The sequence below is a fragment of the Oncorhynchus mykiss genome, chromosome 10 (genome assembly GCF_057628025.1).
Source record: "Oncorhynchus mykiss isolate SJ-2025 chromosome 10, ASM5762802v1, whole genome shotgun sequence".
Lineage (NCBI taxonomy): Eukaryota > Metazoa > Chordata > Actinopteri > Salmoniformes > Salmonidae > Oncorhynchus > Oncorhynchus mykiss.
In genome coordinates this window covers 30,651,228-30,671,708 of record NC_143031.1, presented here as the reverse complement: position 1 = coordinate 30,671,708, position 20,481 = coordinate 30,651,228, and the positions used below count along the sequence as shown (strand labels likewise).

Below are 20,481 nucleotides of genomic sequence, written 5' to 3'. Positions count from 1 at the left end.
TAATAATATGTTTCAAGGATTCTCTGGAGAGAGAGGATTTGGCTTTGTGATTCATCTCTTGGATTTGGAATAAAAAATACTTTGAGGACCCGCCCCCTTTCTGTTTTTGTTCATGCTTCACCTCATATAGTCTCCCCTCTGATTGGTTTCACTCAAGACAACTTATTTTTTCCTCATCTCCTGTTGTTTTACTAGCCAGATGGGCATAACCCCAAGTCACGTTGGGGAGATCATTCTTTCCAAAGCAACCTATCTATCTTGCCCCCATCTATCCATCCTTTGTGATAGGTTGAGAATATAGTGTAGCACCGTACTGAATCAGTGGCACTTTGGTCTCTCCTCCTTCCCAGGCAAGGAAAGGAAAACTGATAAATTGGGGCAGAAGTTCTTCCTGGAGTTTTGAATAAATCAGCAGAGTATTAGAGGTGAACGGTGGAGTGATTGAGGGGAAATGGGTGCGCTTGACTGCGCTCTGCTCAGCTGCATAACAATTTAAAATAAATATGTTTTATTGTCACATACACCAGATAGGTGCAGTGAAATGTGTTACTTTACAGGGTCAGACATAGTAGTTAGGCTCTTCGTATTTGTATAACCCAATTTGACAACAACAAAAAATTGTCTATTGAGAAGTGCGTAGAGCCGTAGACCGTAATTGAGAGAGGGGAGAGGTACTGCATTAAGTTTTTAGGGATTGATTTGGGGGGATTACAGTACAGTAGTGAGGATACCATAGCCATGATTAGGGCAACCTTGTTAAATGCCCAAACCCTATTGACAAAATCTCCCCTAATGGTAATAGGTGTCAGAGTAATTGATTCAAAAACGTTTTTTTATTAGGTAATTAGACTCCCTAAATACAAACTTTTATGAGTGCTAGCTTAATGTAAAGTTACGAGAAAGTGAGTGTGTTGGCCTTGCGCTCGCTCAGCAATAAACGATTATGCGGCTTAAGACAGACAAGCACATCATCTAGGAAGGTAGTAATGGTATACACAGGGAGCTGCTGAATCTGTGTATTAAAGGTATTAGCTCCTTGTTGTAGAACTGCTATGCTAGTCAGTGGCTGCGGTGTGTGTATCTAACACAGCATGTTCAGTGTAAGCTAGGTGGAAAAGCTGAGACTTATATAGAGTGCCTTCAGAAAGTATTTACACACTTGGTCTTTTTTACATTTAGTTGTTACAAATTGGGATTCAAATGGATATAATTGTATTTTTGTTTAACAATCTACAAAAAATACTCAAAGGTCAAAGTGTAAGAAAAATTCTAGCATTTTCTAAAGATGAATGACAAAAAAAACAATATAATAGCTTGATTAAGATAAGTATTCAACCCCCTGAGTGGAAACACCTTTGGCAGCGATTACAGCTGTGAGTCTTTTTGGGTAAGTCTCTAAGAGCTTTGCACACCTGGAAATATTTGCTCATTATTCTTTTTTTTAATTCTTCAAGCTCTGTCAAGTTGGTTGTTGATCATTGCTAGACAGACATTTTTAAGTCTTGCCATAGATTTTCAAGCTGATTTAAGTAACAACTTTAACTAGGCCACTCAGAAACATCCATTGTCGTCTTGGTAAGCAACTCCAGTGTATATTTGGCCTTGTGTTTTTAGGTTATTGTCCTGCTGAAAGGTGAATTTGTCTCCCAGTGTCTGTTTGAAAGCAGACTGAACCAAGTTTTCCTCTAGGATTTAGCCTGTGCTTAGCTCTATTCCATTTATTTTATACCTTAACATGATGCAGCCACCACCGTTCTTGAAAATATGAAGTGGTACTCAGGGATGTTGTCGGATTTTCCCCAAACATAATGATTTGTGTTAGGAAGGACGCCTGTGTCTTTGTAGTAACTGGGTGTATTGATACCCCATCCAAAGTGTAATTAATAACTTCACCATGCTCAAAGGGATATTCCATGTCTGCTTTTTTAAATCTACCAATGGGTGCCCTTCTTCTTGAGGCATTGGAAAACCTCTCTAGTCTTTGTGGTTGAATCTATGCTTGAAATTCGCTACTCAAATTACAAATAATTGTATGTGTGGGGTACAGCGATGGGGTACTCATTCAAAAATCATGTAATCACTATTATTGCACACAGAATAGGTACACGCAACTTATTATGTTAATTGTTAGGCATATTTTTACTCCTGAATGTATTTAGGCTTGTCATAACAAAGGGGGTTGAATACTTATTGACTCAAGACATTTCAGCTTTTAATTAATTTGTAAAAATGTCTAAAAACAAAATTCCACTCTGACATTGTGTTGTGTGTAGATCAGTGGCACAAAATCAAAATGTAATCCATTTTAAATTCAGGCGGATGTATCTGGGGTTTGCTTCTCATCATACATCATGTCGGAGCTCTATTCTCCCAAGGCAGCATGAGAAAACTGCCCAGCTCTGCCTCTGCTACTGAGCAGGCTGAAGCGTGTGAGGCAGTCATTTTCATGGCCACTGCTTACCCCTAGAGACAGCCATACGTAAATGGGAAAAACACAACCCCTGTCCCTGTCTCACTTTCTTAAAGAACACACTGCCCTGTCTCTACCCACAAGCATTTCAGCAGAGCTACAAAGAACTTGGCCTACAACCAGATGACAGTTCAGCTTACAAGAACTAACAGGAACAAGATGAAACTGGGCACTAGCAATATCAATAAAATGGTAGTGAACAGAAAGGGCAGCAGCAGTGCTTCCATTGTTGTGTGTTAGCCTATATTTGTGATTTACTGATTTGAAAAAGGGGGCTTTCTTGTGTGGTGTATTTTCATCTCAATCAATGTGATTCTTGTTCACATTAGTGAAAGAAGGGAAATGTGATACATTAGTTAGTTAGCCCAGTAGAGGACTGATGGGGTGAATGGACTGTTTCATGATGCATGAAAGAGGAAATATTGTGTGTTTTAATGCAGAGATGATCACTTTCATTAGGTAGGGACAGACCCACACAGAGCCCTCAGGCTGGCTAGGCTACAGAGGTTCCTCTCAGTCTAAACATACACACACACATTACCCAGCGTGCACCACTGCTCCATCCACACATGGGGCAAAGCCCATTTAACTTTATCAGATGTCAGCATCCTGTAAATTTTATATGGAGGAGAAAAGAAAAACTGCAGTTGAATCTGAAGTTCCCAGGGATTTTTGGTTATTTAAATATAGACAGGCCAGTCTGGGAATTTCCATTGAGGAGGCAAAAGGAAAACGGGGTCTTATTTTCTCTCCACGTAGCAGCAGTCAGAAAATAGCCCCCCTCCTCCTGCCCATGTTGAAGGGAGAGTCTCGTCTCGGAAAACAAACTGTAACGTGGCCTCTTTGTTCTCTTGGCTGGACTTTAAAGGAGCTCTTCAGAACCTCACCAGAGCATGACGGGAGGGACACATATGGGACAGGTGCTTGAAAGAGAGAGCGAGAGAGCAGTGAACCCTGGGTAGGCAGAAGTCCAGAGCTGGCTAGGTCCAGGGGTGTGGTTATAGAAGAACAAGTACAACACAAAACATAGTTGAAGTTAACATAACATGACGTCTTCATGTTTGTGTCCTAATAAACAGACTAATTCCTCCAGTGCAGTGAACCCTGGGTACTCAGAGAGCTGGCTAGGTACTGTGGTGTAGTGACAGTCAGATTAAGTTAACACAAGAAGAACACATCACACAGGCACCATGCCAGAAATAAGGCTTTAGTGTCTCTGCTAGAGTGCAGTTGTACATTTACGATACAAGGAGTGCGTTCTGTGAGGGTCCATGTGATTGTGTCCATGACACTGTACGTGTATTTGAACACTCACTGCTCTTGTCATACCTTCTCTCAGTCTCCTATGAGGTTATGCATCGATTATGGCATGGGCAGAGAATATAACGAAGGAAACTTAATCACGTTCTTTCTCTTTGTATATCAGCTGGACCCCCAGACGGTGCAGTCGAAGAACTGGCACGTGGACGTCATAGAGATGAATGGGGTAAGGGACACCAGGAACCTTTGGGGCCAGTTTGCCAGACCCAGATCAAGCCTTTTCTTGGACTAAGAAGCTCTTTCAATGTTGAATCTCCACTGAACATGCTTTTTAATCTAGGACTAGGCTTCATCTGTGTCCAAGAAACCAGCCCTTGATTTCCTAATTCCATTCCTGGTCCTGTCAGTCATTTACCCATTCAACCCCATCAATAGAAGATGACTTGTCAGGGCTTAGTGTGTGGATATTATAATGTAGCTTGTTATAGTTCGCCAGAGACAATGCAATATTATCTTTACGAGCAGATGAGCTGTGTCACTAAAAGCTGCTGCAATGTTCACGGTACATAATCCCTGTCAAATAAGAAAAGAAAATAATGCAGATTGTTTGACACGTTGTATGTATTGTTTCCCACAGATCAAGGTGGAGTTCTCCATGAAGTTTACTAGTCGGGACTTGAGTCTGAAGAGAACGCCCTCCAAAAAACAGAGTGGGGTGTTCGGGGTCAAAATCAGTATTGTGACAAAGTACGCCATGTTGAATTTCTCTCATAATAAAGTAATGAACAAACTACAGTGCCTTCAGAAAGTATTCACACCCTTTGACCTGTTACATTATTTGTTGTGTTACAGCCTGAATTTAAAATGGATTCAATTCGATTTCAATTTGTGTCACTGGCCTACACACAAATACCCCATAATGTCAAAGTGGAATTATGTTTTTTGACATTTCTACAAATGTATTAAAAATTAAAAGCTGAAATGTCTTGAGTCAATAAGTATTCAACCCCTTTGTTATAGCAAGGCTAAATAAGTTCAGGAGTAAAAATGTGCTTAACAAGTCACATAATAAGTTGCATGTGTGCAATAATAGTGTTTAACATGATTTTTTTTATGACTTCCTCGTCTTTGTACCCCACACATACAATTATCTGTAACGTCCCTCAGTCAAGCAGTTCATTTCAAACACAGATTCAACCACAAAGACCAATGCCTCGCAAAGAAGGGCACCAATAGGTAGATGACGTTTAAAAAATATTAGAAACAGACATTGAATATCCCTTTCAGCATGGTGACGTTATTAATTATACTTTACATGGTGTATCACTACAATGATACAGGCATCTTTCCTGACTCAGTTGCCGGAGAGGAAGGAAATCGCTCAGAAATTTCACTATGAGGCTGGTTAGAGTTTAATTGGTGTGTAGGAGAAAACTGAGGATGGATCAACAACGTTAGTTACTCCACAATACTAACCTAAATGACATGTGAAAAGAAGCCTGTACAGAATAAAAATATTCCAAAATATGCATCCTGTTTGCAATAACGCATTAAAATAAAACTGCACAAAAAAATGGGATTAGAACTTAACTTTGTCCTGAATACAAAGCCTTATGTTTGGGGCAAATCCTACTCAACACATCACTGAATACCACTTTTCATATTTTCAAGCATGGTGGTGGCTGCATCATGTTATGGATATGCTTGTCATTGGCAATGACTTGGGAGTTTTTTTGGATAAAAATAAACGCAATAGAGCAGGACAATAACCTAAAACATAAGGCCAAATATACACTGGAGTTGCTTACGAAGACTAGATGAATGAATGAATGATCTTGAGTGGTGTGGTTAGTTTTTACTTAATTTTACTTGAAAATAATGGCAAGACTTGAAAATGGCTGTCTAGCAATGATCAACAATCAACTTGACAGTGCTTGAATCGCTGCCAAAGGTGATTCTAACGTGTTTACTTGGGGTTGAATTTAGAATTTAATCCATTTTAATCCTACCTTGCAAAACAACAAAACGTGGAAAAAGGCAAGGGGTGTGAATACTTTCTGAAGGAGCACTATAAGTCACTATGTGTAGTTAAAACTTCATAACTTCAGGATAAACCCCTCTCTATAATCTTTCTGTACAGTTTGTTTGATCGCTACGATTAGCATTAATGTTATTTGAAAGGGGCCGTGCTGTAATATCAATTCTGATGTGTGTTGGGTTTGTCCCCCAACAGGCGTGAGCGCTCCAAGGTGCCTTACATAGTCCGTCAGTGCATTGAGGAGGTAGAGAAGAGGGGGATCGACGAGGTGGGAATCTACAGGATCTCAGGGGTGGCCACTGACATCCAGGCCCTCAAAGCAGCATTCGACACCAGTAAGAAACACTCATACTACCAACACTGTAAAATATACCTGTCTTCATCAATAGAACCAGGAGATTGTCTTGTCCATGGGACCTGACCAGGCATAACTCTGGGCCTATAAACTGAGTATAGAAAACATTAAGGACACCTGCTCTTTCCATGACATAGACTGACCAGGTGTCACCTGTTAAATACACTTCAATCGGTGTAAATGAAGGGGAGGAGACAGGTTAAAGAAGGATTTTTAAGCCTTGAGACAATTGAGACATGGATTGTGTATGTGTCCCATTCAGAGGGTCAAAGGGCAAGACAAAACATGTGATTGTAGAGTCCATGGCACAACGAATTAAGGCTATTCTGAAGGCAAAAGGGGGGGGGGGGGCTGAAACTCAGTATTAGGAAGGTGTTCCTATTGTTTGCTATAACTAGGGCCATGAGTTTCTCCTGGTCAGGTTATATTATCAGAAATAACTCCAGACCCTACATTATCAACACAAGTCTCCTCCTGAGCTGTCCTGTCGTTCCTCTCCTTCCATCCTCCATGTTGTACGGTGTGCCGGGATCAGGCTAGCAGGCCCATGGCAGAGGGTCTTCAGCCTGGCTATTAACAGAGCGAGTTGTGGGAAAGGGCAGGAAGAGCACAGGGGAGCTGCAGCTGTCAGCTGTGTGTTGTCCTCCCTGGGAGTACCAGAGTGCATCCCAAATGGCACCCTATTACTTCTATATTTCATTGCTTTTGACCAGAGCTCTATGGCTCTTTACAGCCAGGCTGAAGGTCCCCCTATGGTCAAAAGTTGTGCACTGTATATGGAATTGGGTGCTATTTGGGATCAAATCAAATCAAATTTTATTTGTCACATACACATGGTTAGCAGATGTTAATGCGAGTGTAGCGAAATGCTTGTGCTTCTAGTTCCGACAATGCAGTAATAACCAGCAAGTAATCTAACTAACAATTCCAAAACTACTGTCTTATACACACAAGTGTAAGGGGATAAAGAATATGTACATAAAGATATATGAATGAGTGATGGTACAGAGCGGCATAAGCAAGATACAGTAGATGGTATTGAGTGCAGTATATACATATGAGATGAGTATGTAAACAAAGTGGCATAGTTAAAGTGGCTAGTGATACATGTATTACATAAAGATGCAGTAGATGATATAGAGTACAGTATACACATATACATATGAGATGAATAATGTAGGGTATGTAAACATTATATTAGGTAGCATTGTTTAAAGTGGCTAGTGATCATTTCCCATCAATTCCCATTATTAAAGTGGCTGGAGTTGAGTCAGTGTGTTGGCAGCAGCCACTCAATGTTAAACAGTGGTGGCTGTTTAACAGTCTGATACCCATGTCTCTGTCACGGCCCCTAGACCAAACCAAAGATAACCCCCTCTGTGTCTCTGCTGTGTTCATGGCTCACTGAGCTGAGATCACTGGTGGTTTGGGTTTTGGGTTTTAAACAGTGTTTTTGCTTGTTATGTCATCTCTGGAGCCAGAATGATCAGTCTGGAAATGAAGTAGTTGTTTGGTTGAGGCTGATGCGCTTCCCTTGAGATCATGTGTGTTTTTGTTTTCTCTCTCCCCCTTTTCTCTCCCCATCCCTCTCTCCCCTCCACAGATAGCAAAGACATCCTTGTGATGTTGAGTGACATGGACATCAACGCCATTGCAGGGACTCTGAAGCTGTACTTCCGTGAGCTGCCAGAGCCCCTGCTCACTGACCGCCTGTACCCAGCCTTCATGGAGGGCATAGGTACGACCTCTGACCCAGACCATACCAATACAATTAGGATGCATCTCAATAGTCAGTTATAGGGGAGTTATTCCTTGTTTTTATTGAGACCACAACATTGAAATGATGGTTCATATTCCCCCGTAGAGGGGTAATTCTTAAATTCTCTTCTGTTCTTCTCCTCTTTCCCCTCTCTTCCTCTTCTCTACAGCTCTGTCAGACCCTGCAGCCAAGGAGAACTGCATGATGCACCTGCTGCGCTCTCTGCCTGACCCTAACCTCATTACCTTCCTCAGCCTGCTGGAGCATCTCAAGAGGTACACACACACATAATCTACCATAAAGGCTAGTAACCATTACTGTTGACAGTTGGGCCATATTAACTGGCAGCCTAATACATTCAGATTGGATATTGGAGGAGTTCTGGCCAGAGTACGGTACCAATGCGAGTGGTTCTTTAAGCCTGCTATAAAACTGTGTTCTGGAGAGCTTCACGTTCAGCTGCACTCTGCCTGAGGTCATGAGGTGTGCTCCTGCTACTGTGACCGCACAACGCTCATTAGCCACTGACTGACTGCCCCAATAAGACAGAGGACAGAGGGAAAAGTCATCAGTGCCCAGGCCCTGGAGAGACGACAAGTATGCACTGGCCCTTTTAAGCCAACCCGTTAGTGGTGAGGTTAAGGAGCTAGACTGAGGAGTTATGGTCCAGTTGGAAGGATGCATTTATGTCAATGAAAAATGACTTCCCTACTGCTAAAATTACTTCCCTACTGCTAAAATGACATCCCTACTGCTAAAATGACTTCTCTACTGCTAAAATGACTTCTCTACTGCTAAAATGACTTCCCTACTGCTAAAATGACTTCTCTACTGCTAAAATGACTTCCCTACTGCTAAAATGACTTCCCTACTGCTAAAATGACATCCCTACTGCTAAAATGACTTCCCTACTGCTAAAATGACATCCCTACTGCTAAAATGACATCCCTACTGCTAAAATGACATCCCTACTGCTAAAATGACATCCCTACTGCTAAAATGACTTCCCTACTGCTAAAATGACTTCCCTACTGCTAGAATGACTTCCCTACTGCTAAAATGACTTCCCTACTGCTAAAATGACATCCCTACTGCTAAAATGACTTCTCTACTGCTAAAATGACTTCCCTACTGCTAAAATGACTTCCCTACTGCTAAAATGACTTCCCTACTGCTAAAATGACTCACTACTGCTAAAATGACATCCCTACTGCTAAAATGACTTCTCTACTGCTAAAATGACTTCCCTACTGCTCCCTACTGCTAAAATGACTTCCCTACTGCTCCCTACTGCTAAAATGACAACCCTACTGCTAAAATGACAACCCTATTGCTAAAATGACTTCTCTACTGCTAAAATGACTTCTCTACTGCTAAAATGACTTCCCTACTGCTAAAATGACATCCCTACTGCTAAAATGACTTCCCTACTGCTAAAATGACATCCCTACTGCTAAAATGACATCCCTACTGCTAAAATGACTTCCCTACTGCTCCCTACTGCTAAAATGACTTCCCTACTGCTAAAATGACATCCCTACTGCTAAAATGACTTCTCTACTGCTAAAATGACTTCCCTACTGCTCCCTACTGCTAAAATGACTTCCCTACTGCTAAAATGACATCCCTACTGCTAAAATGACTTCCCTACTGCTAAAATGACATCCCTACTGCTAAAATGACTTCCCTACTGCTAAAATGACATCCCTACTGCTAAAATGACTTCTCTACTGCTAAAATGACTTCCCTACTGCTAAAATGACATCCCTACTGCTAAAATGACTTCTCTACTACCATTTTGTCTTTGAATATAGCTGTGATGGTCTTGGCCAATCATGTGCCAGTCTGGAAAGGCAGTGTGTAACCACATGTGATGACATGGTGGTGCCTGTTAAAACTGCCTTCAATTAGAAGGGCATGGTAGAGGAGGGTACAACCACAGACTGGTAACCACTAGCATTGGCAGGAACACTTATGGGTCTCCTCCGATCACCCACATCTGTCATCAGCTACAGTAGTAATGGCCTGTGTGGGGACTTATTCATACTCTGAGTACAGTAATAGTTTTCACCACCAGACTTTTAAAAGATCAGGTTCGTGTGTTTGTTATGGTTTCCTACTGCAGGGCAGACAATGGTTTCATGTCACTTTTATTTAAACAGGCAGTCATGTTGAGACCAAGGTCTCTTTTACAGCTGTGTAATTACAAAAATATACACATCAATACAATATGAAAAGCAGAGATACAAAACAGTCATAGAAAACAAACACATTCTACATTTAAAGGGTCCTCAATCAGCCGTCTGATATGCCGTCTGAGGCACTAATTCATCACATTTTACAATGACAAATGAGACTGAAAAATGTGTCAGAGAGTATATCATTCTCCTCTAGCTATATAACAGGAACTAGAGGGAACTAAGACCAAGTTTAATGCGTAGCGCTGCTTGCCAGTTTCAGTCACACGTTACTTCACTCACGCCTCCTCCCAGAAGTTGGTGTTCAGTTAATCCTTGCAGTGAGATTGAAAAATGAGAAAAGAAAGCTTAGAGCGGTGTGTATCCCCAGTAGAGGGGTTATATAGTGTGTGTGAAGCTGCTGCAATAGAAATGGATGTCAGAGTTTGGCAGGCAAGCAGGAAGGTGCATAGATATGAATCAGATTTCTACCTATGGGCAGGCCTGAGGTCAGTTTACAGTGCTAGCGCTGGGTCAGAATACAACCCTACTGCGCCATGTAGCCATTATGGTGGCCTGATCCCAGTACAGCTCTTTAACATCCATCAGTGCAGACAGTGCACTCTGCAGTCAGTAACTTAGTTCAGAAATTCAATGGGCCTTGTAGAAGAAACATATTGTGCTGCACTGACGGTCACTGCTACGGGAAGATGAGTCATCATAGTAACATGGCAAGACCAGCAAAACATGTCGCATGACTAGAAAAATAACTAATACTGATCTGTCCCTGTGATCGCTGTAGTCTGACTGGTCTATCTGTCTGTTTTGTGTTCCAGAGTTGCTGACAAGGAGCCCATTAACAAGATGTCCCTCCACAACCTGGGCACAGTGTTTGGCCCCACCCTGCTCAGACCCTCTGAGTCAGAGGTCACCAAGGGACACATCACACTGGCCTCTGACATCTGGTCACACGACGTCATGGCGCAGGTCAGTGTGACTTGGGTGCGTACATCTGTGTGTGTGTGTGTGCATGTGCATTTGCTTGTGAGTGAGTGAGTGAGTGAGTGAGTGAGTGAGTGAGTGAGTGCGTGGGTGCGTGGGTGTGTGTGTGAATCTACATACATCTGTGTGGGTGTGTGAATCTACATACATCTGTGTGGGTGTGTGTGTGTACTCCAATGTAGCTTAGTGGGTTGTGTGTGTTTTACCCGTGTCAGCCAGGTCTGGCCTCCCAGCTGTATTTATAATTAAGAAGCACCACTTGGAGCTCCGCCCGGTGCTGAGAGAGAGAGAAACCGCTTCATGTTCACAAATGACTTATTCTAGGGCGCATATAAACAGTGACTACTGTAAATCACAATAAATGCCCCAATGCTAACAATAGCATGCTATATTTCATCATTAACTGTAAAGACAGCGACAACTATTGTGCAGTGACTTATTAAATCTCCATATGTTTAGTGGATAGATGAGTATGCAGATACTCAGATATCATGGAGAGATGCTTCGTCACATACTGAGTCATGTACAGAATGTGTAGTCACATGGCTTTATGTAATGCGCCATATCCTAGTCCTTTTTTTGGTTAGAACTATGATAAGTGGTATTTGAACAAAACACAATTGATTTTAGGTTCAAGCTCCTTATTTCTCTCTCCCCATCTCAGGTCCAGGTGTTGCTGTACTACCTGCAGCATCCTCCCATCTCTTTCGCTGAGCTGAAGCGGAACACACTCTACTTTTCCACTGACGTTTAATCCCTTGGGGGTCCAGAGAGAAAGACTCAACAGCAAGTCCCCCCACCCCCATACCACCCAGCTCCCTTTTAAAACTGGACAAGGGAGGGAGAAGAGATGGAGTCAGACGTGAGGGAAGAGGAGACATGGTGCTCCCCCTGGATCCCATAGTCACGTCTTCTAGTGTCATGTTAGTGTGTAGTACATCCATCTGGTGAAGTGCAGGTGTGGAGGGAGCAGCAGACCTCTGGCCCACAGTAACCCCACAGACAGCCACCATTCTGGGACCTCTATCAGTGAGGGGTTAAAGGTCAGGGTCTGGTTTGTTACTGACTCCATTTCTCTCTTTTTTTTTCTCCAGAGGCATTCCAAGAAAACTTGCATTTACATATTTTATAAATATTATTTGTTCAATAGTTCCTATCTGGCTTTGTGCATGTGGTGGAGGAGGGCTCTGTGTGTATGTAGAACCGCGTGGGAGCGTTAGAGCAAGGAGCTGAGGACTGAGCTTGCAAGCCGCCAGTAAATGGTCACTGTCAGATTTTCTCTCCATGTGCAAAGACAAGAGAGCACAGCCCTCCCTCTGTCTGAGTCTTGGCCAAATTTGCCCCTATTATTTATAAATAAATATATTACGTGTGCCTGTACAGTCCAGTACAATTAGAGAATTGCGCAACGGAGTCTGTTTGAAGTTTTTTCTTAGCTTATTCTTATTCACAGCCAAGGTTGGCTGAGCTGTACAGCAACAGTGTAAAATCTGAGTTTATTCTGAACCACTCTTTAAAGAGATATCATCAACCTGTGAGATGAGGGTTATGGAAAAATGTAAACACATTTTTTAACATTTGCTTTTTTTTCATCATTACATTGCAAGCCTGTTCTGAGTGTCCAATGACACCAGTTATAATCTATGGGATGATGTTTGTAGTGTAATGCCCTCATTGCATGTTCAGCTTGTCAATCATATCAGGCTGGGTGACAAAAGTAGGTTGTCACTGCTAGTGTGTTGCACCAGCAATCTCCATCAATGCTGTACAAATCCAACCTTTCTGCTATCAGGCCTGAGACATATCTTAAAATAAGCACTGTTAGATGAGTCCTATTTGATATTTTAAATAAGATTTAAAAGAAAACATGTATTTTACTTCCTTTGAGAACAATGAGTATACTGTATTAACAAGGAAAAATGTAAACTTCTTTTTAGTAAAATAAGTGTACCAAAATGAAGTTGTCTAACTTTTATTGCAAGTAATTATTTGTTTGGTTTGGTTTGGTGCATCCATCCTAGTGATAGTTGGGAAGTGACATTCATGTATTATAATTTTATCCGTACTGTCCAAACTAATTTTTTTGCACTGCAATCTTAGGTATTCCGAATCTACTAAGCATGCAGTTACCAAACAAATCATTAGAATTGAAAAATGAATACAAAACTACAGGAGCAATTAGCAGTGGTTTGTGTTTTAATTGATAACCAGTCCTGCAATTAAATGACACATCGAACCCACAACGCTGAGTTCATATTATTCACCATTAATGAATTTTCAACATCTGTAGATCTTATCTGGGTGGGCACGTCCAGTCATGTAATGCATTGCTTAATGACTTTAAATAAACAATTTACACCGGTGACTTGTTTCAGTTAACTATAAATTGGATGGATTCTGTAAATGTTGCTTTTACAGTAAGACTGTTTGAGTCCGAGACTATAAAACAATTAGTTGCATTAGTGCAGCTAACTTTTGTCAAGTCATCGCCTTTCAAAGTGTTTTGCGTTCTGGAGCTTAGAAATCTTCTGACTCATGAACTTTACAGTGTAGATTTTTTTGGTCACGTTTGTTTCAGTTTGGGTGTTGGAGGATGCAGATGTTTATTTTGACACAGAAAACCTTTTATAAACAATGGCACATTTAGTGTTTGTTGCTTTAGCCTTAACACTCAAACACACCCATTGACCTGGACTCAAACTTTTGACTTAATGTCACCAGGCTGTATTTTACCCACAACTAAAGGAGAGAATAGCCAGCTCTCATCTAAAACCGACAGTTTCATCTCAATGACGAAGTTTAACTTCGATAAAAGAAAAGCCAGTATGACATCACTGTGCACAGGATACAGTCAACAAAAGGTAATTTACTCCTGAGGTGCTGACCTGTTGCACCCTCTACAACCAATGTGATTATTATTATTTGACCCTGCTGGTCATCTATGAACATCTTGGCCATGTTATGTTATAATCTCCACCTGGCACAGCCAGAAGAGGACTGGCCACCCCTCATAGCCTGGTTCCTCTAGGTTTCTTCCTAGGTTCTGTCCTTTCTAGGGAGTTTTTCCTAGCCACTGTGCTTCTATACCTGCATTTCTTGCTGTTTTAGGCAGGGTTTCTGTACAGAACTTTGTGACATCAGCTGATGTAAGAAGGGCTTTATAAATGTAATTGATTGATGAAGACCAGGATGGAATTGTCCAACTGTAATAATCCTCATGACCAGATGTGCCATCTGCAGAGCAGTGTTCTCTGGGATGTGTTTCTTTCCATGAGGTATAAAGTCTGTTACTGGCCCAGAGGGACAGTCACCTCAACCATATTCCACAGGGGTAACGAAGGCCCCCTGGTTTTCACCGGAGATAGTACTCAATGGCAGCAGAGAAGGCAGCGAAACCTCCACATCCCAGCACTCCAGCCTTCGCCCCAGCTATAAGAAAGGACACAATCACAGCTTAAAACCAATTATCGTTTAACAATCAGTCAGTGATATCAATGCATGGGACATTTGAACTTACATTAAGTAGTTAACTCACCACGAAATCCTATTGCTCCCCCAGTAACACAACCACTGTAGACAGCATTCTTCCAGTCTGACTTTCCCCTGTGCTGTAACATACAATATAGACCACAGGGGGGCAGTATGAGACCAATGACAAATACACAGTACTAGTTCCAGAGTTTTCAAATTCTCTTTGGTATTTTTCAAAACAATGATTACATAATCACGGTATGAATTTCATCAGCCATTAGCCTAGAAGATTAACGTTGTGATTTGTGGAACATAATATTATGTAACCACAAAGTTAAGGTAATAAAATTGTCAAAAAATTACAGGCTGTCTCATGCTTGGGATGAATTGACACATTTGCCAGAATAAGGACGGACCTAGTGCTAAGTTTCAATATATATCTTTAGTTCCACTAATCAGACTACTCTCACTTTGCTACTCTCTTAGTTAGCATAGTGTTACGACCCTGGGTTAATAAGCATGGATATTGACTCTGCCGCTCGAGCATGCTTTTGCGGCACAGTCGATAGTGCGCTGGACTTCGGTCTAGAAGGTTGAGGGTTCGAGGCCTGCTCCCTGCTGTTTCATTACATTGGTGTCAGAAGTGATCGGACCTTGCATCCTCGCATTACGTTGGTGTCAGAAGTGATCGAACCTTGCATCCACGACAGTGCGTGTGCTTGGCCGGTGAGTGCATTCCTATAAGACGTTGAGTCGCAAGCTAGCGTGAGGACGTGCTCTTTGAAAGGAGTGTAATGACCCTGGGTTAATAAGCATGGATATCGATTCTGCCACTGGAGCATGCTTTTGCGGCACAGTCGATAGCGCGCTGGACTATGGGATAGAAGATTGAGGGTTCGAGACCTGCTCCCTGCCAATTTCATTACAATATTATTTTCTGATGTTTTCAAGCAGAAAAAAAAACGTCAGACAACCTACCGATTCAATGATGCACTCTGTGCAGGAGAACATTGCTCCAATGACTGCAAAGTTTTTGGCGTAGGACATTCCCCTCTGGCCCATGTCTTTAAGGACTTCTCTGGCAGTAGGTGTTCTCATGGGGTCTTTGGGGTCAAATCCCACATTGGTATCTATGCCAGCCGTGAACACACCAAACGCTCCCCCAAGAACAAACCCTGTGGGGAAAACACAGTGTCACAAGATTGTGTTAGCTACAGCAAATATGGGCATAGTAATGTTATAGTGAAAATTAACAACATCACAGAGAGACGTCAAGGGCTCATATCATCAGTAAGATACCAACACAATAAAGATACATAATTTGGAACAACTGTGTACATTATAAGTGGTTGGCCTCTTGCATGGAGAGAAACTGCTGTAGCTAGCTGCAATCAACGGTCACCATGGGATCGTTATGTCAGGCAGCACCACCCCTGAAAAAGAAATGCACCAAGCAAGTTGCAATTGTAATATCGTCGACAATAGTAAAAAACTAGCTAACCTCCAACACATGCCAACACCGCCTTGAAGGCACAGCTCTCCATTCCCCGTTCGATCATCTTCTGGTCGTCGGTTTTCATGGGATTGGGAAGACCTCCCATAACGGTTGGATTCAAATCTTTAATCGGCCTCTTCTCCCCGATTAGGTGCTCCAGGAGCATGCTGTACTGGAATGTTGAACCTTTATAGCGTGGATCAGCCGAGGTTGAGGATTGTGTGTCCGACACAGGGACATTTCCATTATTCACGGTCGTCGCCATGATGTTTGTGAACGGCTGGTCAATTCAAGAAAGACCTTATTTAAAACGGTAGATTCGACAAATGTATGGCAGTTTGAGGTTAACTATATTACTTCCTTGTGAAAAAACTATTACGTTCAGGAATTAACATAGAACATTCAGTTTTATTATTTTAGAAAATGTTTTTCAATTTATAGGAAATAACCTTTTCTACTTGCTTTAGCATGCAAGTGAAGTGCACCGGAGTCTTCTTATCTGTATTAGCAGATTCGACTAAAACAATTGCTGGAGATGTAATTGACCTTGAGCATATCCTCTCCCAATCAATCCACATTCACTGTTTTAATAAATGCTATATTAAATATGTCCAGATTCCAGTCATAAACATGAAATCCCTGCATCAGCCATATCATCTTAGATCAATATTGGCACAGCACTTCTCACTATATATACATTGACAGTTGAATTATTTTTTTTTTAACCTAGGCAAGTCAGTTAATAACAAATTCTTAGTTACAATGACAGCCTAGGAACAGTAGGTTAACTGCCTTGTTCAGGACAACATTTTTACCTTGTCAGCTCAGGGATTTGATCTAACAACTCTCTGGTTACTGGGCCAACACTCTAACCACTAGGCTACTGGCCTCCCCAATTTTTTATTTTAACTCTGCAAGAAAAAGATGAGGAGAGTGTCAATTTAATAAAATGTTTGTCATACACTGAACAAAAATATAAAAACGCAACAATTTCAAAGATTTTACAGTTACAGGTCATAAGGAAATAAGTTGAAGGAAATACATTTATTAGACTCTAATCTATGGATTTCACGACTGGTCAAACAGATATGCATCTGTTGGTCACAGATACCTTAATAAAAAGTAGGGTCTTGGATTGAAAAACCAGTCAGTATCTAGTGTGACCACGATTTGCCTCATGCATAGAGTTGATCATGCTGTTGATTGTGGCCTGTGGAATGTTGTCTCACTTCTCTTCAAAGGCTGTGCGAAGTTGCTGGGTATTGACGGGAGCTGGAACACGCTGTTCGTACATGTCGAGCCAGAGCATCCCAAACATGCTCAATGGGTGACATGTCAGGTTAGTATGCAGACCATGGAAGAACTGGGACATTTTCAGCTTCCAGGAATTGTGTACAGATCCTTGCGACTTGGGGCTGTGCATTATCATGTTGAAACATGAGGTGATAGTGGCAGATGACAATGGGCCTCAGGATCTTGTCACGGTATCTCTGTGGATTCAAATTGCCATCGATAAAATGTAATTGTGTTCATTGTCCATAACTTATGCCTGCCTATACCATAACCCCACCGCCACCATGGGGCACTCTGTTCACAACATTGACATAAGCAAACCGCTCTCCCACACAACGCCATACACGTGTTCTCCGGGTGTGAGGCCAGTTGGACGTACTGCCAAATTCTCTAAAAACGACGTTGGAGGTGGCTTATGGTAGAGAAATAAACATTAAATACTCTGGCAACAAGTCTAGTGGACTTTCCTGCAGTCAGCATGCCAATTGCACACTCCCACAAAACTTGAGGCATCTGTGGTATTGTGTTGTGTGACAAAACTTCACATTTTAGAGTGGCGCACATTTTTAATGATCATGTTGTTTAATCAATTTCTTGATATGCCACACCTGTCAAGTGGATGGATTATCTTGACAATGGAGAAACTCTGACTAACAGGGATGTAAACACATATGAGTCTGGAACATTTCTGGGATTTTTTATTTCAGCTCATCAAACATGACCGACGCTTTACATGTTGCGTATTGTAACGATCCTTGGTTTATAAGCGCGGAAATCGACTCTGCCGCACGAGCATGCTTTTGCGGTACAGTCGATAGCGCGCCGGACCTCGGGCTCAAAGGTCGAGGGTTCGAGACCTGCTCCCTGCTGTTTCATTACAGTATATTTTCATCAACGAACACACTATTTAAAAACCACTACCCCATCATTGATGCAGATACTGCACCAAACTCGTGCGCTCTACATGCAGGCGCAGTTCTACTGCCGTGTTTAAGTGCTAGTCAGAACTAGGAAACGCTAACGATTCCGATTTGCTCATTTATACACGTGCCGCGTTCTACGAATCAGCAAGTCAGACCTTTCCGAGTTTCCTAGTTCCGAGTAGTATTGAACGCTGCATATATCCACACACGAGCGTCATCGTCACATCACCTCATCATCAGCAGCAGCGAGCGCGCTAGCGGCAGAGTTAAAAAGAGCAGGTGAGGTGAGGGAAACATTTATATTATTTTGCCTTTTTTGTCGAAAATAACATGTTTTGAACCAACAATGATAATGTCAACCGTTTTTACCATTTCGTCATACACGTTTCACATATATTTTGTGAGGCTGTGAGAGAGTCGTTATGACGACCAGTTGGCTAGCAATACTGTAGTTCACAGTGGCTGACGTTTTGGTGTTGATCAACGACAAGGGGTTTGTCTCATGACAGCCGCAGTACCCTCAGCTCGTGGTTCTTTTTTTTAGTTTAAAAAATGTTTAAAAAATGTATGGTCAGCTCGAGTCGACATCTTCAGGGCCACATATTTTACAATTAGAGAATGCTGCAGTTATACTTCTGTGATGGTAAAGCTGAGTCAACCGAAGACATCTGTCATGTCATTTTTTGGAGACAGGGTGGAATTATTCACACTGGACCTCTTCCCATTGTGAATAAGAGAGCTCTGGTGCCTTTGCTAATTTGTGTGTCTCTGTTTGAAGTTCAACAGGGTGTTGTTTCTGTCTGCTGCCTCCACCTGTAAATTTGGTGACAGAGAAAAGCAACCACCTGCCTACTAAAATAGGTTAGCTCTCCCAAGCTGACATATTCCCATTGCGTAGCCTATATTGTCTAACTGCTTACGCTATTAGTAGATAATCAATATAAGAATTAGCCTATGTCATACGTAACGATGTAATTATATATTTTCTGTTGGCATTTTAACACGTATAGGTCACACATAATGTGTGACATTTTACAAATGTGTAATTACTGTGCTCAACTATGTTGATATGTCCTTAGTGGATACATTGACTGTATTTGAAACCCTCCACATGCTACTGTTGCGTACGGCTACAGTATTTTTCACACGATCAGCCTGCCATGTGTTCCTTATTAGAGCTATACGTGTAGCTTAGGCTTTGTTAAGGCTTTGTTGTAGTTAGTCTCGTCATCTGTGAAAGTTTGCTGTTTATTTCTTTAATAGATCCCTTAGTGATTCCTTATGGTCAATGTTGTTATGACTGAGCTACTGTGTGCTGTACTGGCTGTGCCATAATCAGTTGCAGCCCTATTACATTTATCTGCCTATAAACTACACAGTCACAGCCTTCAGGCTTAGTCAAACGACGGTCTCAAAACGATGCTTAGGTTTAAACTTGTAAACTGCTGCTATTTTGGTCTTGGTTTACTGCGTGTTATAATGAGAAAAGTAGCCTACCTAGGGGAAAGCTAGTCTAGACCCTAGACTCCCCTAAATTCAGACTGTTCCCTTTAAGATGTGTATTTTTTTACATTAAATGTTTTCAAGAGGTAAACAAGCACTGCGTCATTCATGTCATGTGTCATTCACACCGCCGATTAGTTATAGTATCAAGGCACAAGGCGAGACCCAAGTGCAGACACAGGAGGCAGATGGTTGGAGTCTTACAATGGCTATCTATCCAAAGGGGTAGGCAAGAGAATGGTCGTGGACAGATTTGAGTCAATTGGAGGTGTACCTGTGGATGTATTTCAAGGCCTACCTTCAAACTCAGTGCCTTTTTGCTTGACATCATGGGAAAATCAAAAGAAATCAGCCAAGACCTCAGAAAAAAAATGTTGACCTCCACAAGTCTGGTTCATCCTTGGGAGCAATTTCCAAATCCCTGAAGGTATCACGTTAATTTGTACAAACAACAGTACGCAAGTATAAACACCACGGGAATCACGAGTCCTACATCGACATAACCTGAAAGGCCGCTCAGCAAGGAACAAGCCACTGCTTCAAAACCGCCATAAAAACTGCACACAGGGACAAAGATCGTACTTTTTGGAGAAATGTCCTCTGATCTGATGAAACAAAAATAGAACTGTTTGGCCATAATGACCATCGTTATGTTTGGAGGAAAAAGGGGGAGGCTTGCATGCCGAAGAACACCATCCTAACGGTGAAGCACGGGGGTGGCAGCATCATGTTGTG

At 41.8% G+C, this 20,481-nt stretch overlaps 3 protein-coding genes across 13 annotated transcripts in view; 2 read left to right on the top strand and 1 right to left on the bottom strand.

The window, feature by feature from the left end:
* The window catches only part of LOC110533635 (active breakpoint cluster region-related protein), a 244,852-nt gene extending 231,835 nt beyond the window's left edge, over positions 1-13,017 (top strand). For 4 of the 7 annotated variants that reach the window (XM_036990049.2, XM_036990053.2, XM_090186341.1 and 1 more), the window contains 7 exons: positions 3,897-3,956; positions 4,368-4,477; positions 5,964-6,103; positions 7,727-7,861; positions 8,052-8,157; positions 10,896-11,061; positions 11,726-13,017. In XM_036990049.2, coding sequence (XP_036845944.1) covers positions 3,897-3,956; positions 4,368-4,477; positions 5,964-6,103; positions 7,727-7,861; positions 8,052-8,157; positions 10,896-11,061; positions 11,726-11,815 — 807 coding nt within the window. In that variant the 3' untranslated portion in view covers positions 11,816-13,017. The remainder of the gene's footprint in view (positions 1-3,896; positions 3,957-4,367; positions 4,478-5,963; positions 6,104-7,726; positions 7,862-8,051; positions 8,158-10,895; positions 11,062-11,725) is intronic. The other 3 variants (XM_036990050.2, XM_090186342.1, XM_090186345.1) reach the window with 1 other exon arrangement.
* A 222-nt stretch (positions 13,018-13,239) lies between these two features.
* Positions 13,240-16,546, bottom strand: LOC110533637 (mitochondrial import inner membrane translocase subunit Tim22). Of its 2 annotated transcripts, none has more exons than XM_021618042.3 (4): positions 16,034-16,546; positions 15,511-15,707; positions 14,597-14,669; positions 13,240-14,490 (listed from the first exon to the last, which is right to left on the bottom strand). In XM_021618042.3, the coding sequence occupies exons 1-4, from the start codon at positions 16,290-16,292 to the stop codon at positions 14,414-14,416; spliced, it is 606 nt and encodes a 201-aa protein (XP_021473717.2). In that variant the 5' UTR covers positions 16,293-16,546; the 3' UTR covers positions 13,240-14,413. The 2 variants fall into 2 exon arrangements, with proteins under 2 accessions (XP_021473717.2, XP_021473718.2); XM_021618043.3 differs by having other exon boundaries at positions 14,579-14,669; positions 16,034-16,337.
* Positions 16,547-18,394: 1,848 nt separating this feature from the next.
* Positions 18,395-20,481, top strand: part of LOC110533632 (cytospin-B) — a 166,525-nt gene continuing 164,438 nt past the window's right edge. Inside the window, exon 1 of one of the 4 annotated variants that reach the window (XM_090186336.1) lies at positions 18,395-18,522. The gene's annotated coding sequence lies outside the window, so the exon portion shown is untranslated. Of the gene's footprint in view, positions 18,528-20,481 lie in introns of all 4 variants that reach the window. The other 3 variants (XM_090186331.1, XM_090186335.1, XM_090186330.1) reach the window with 3 other exon arrangements.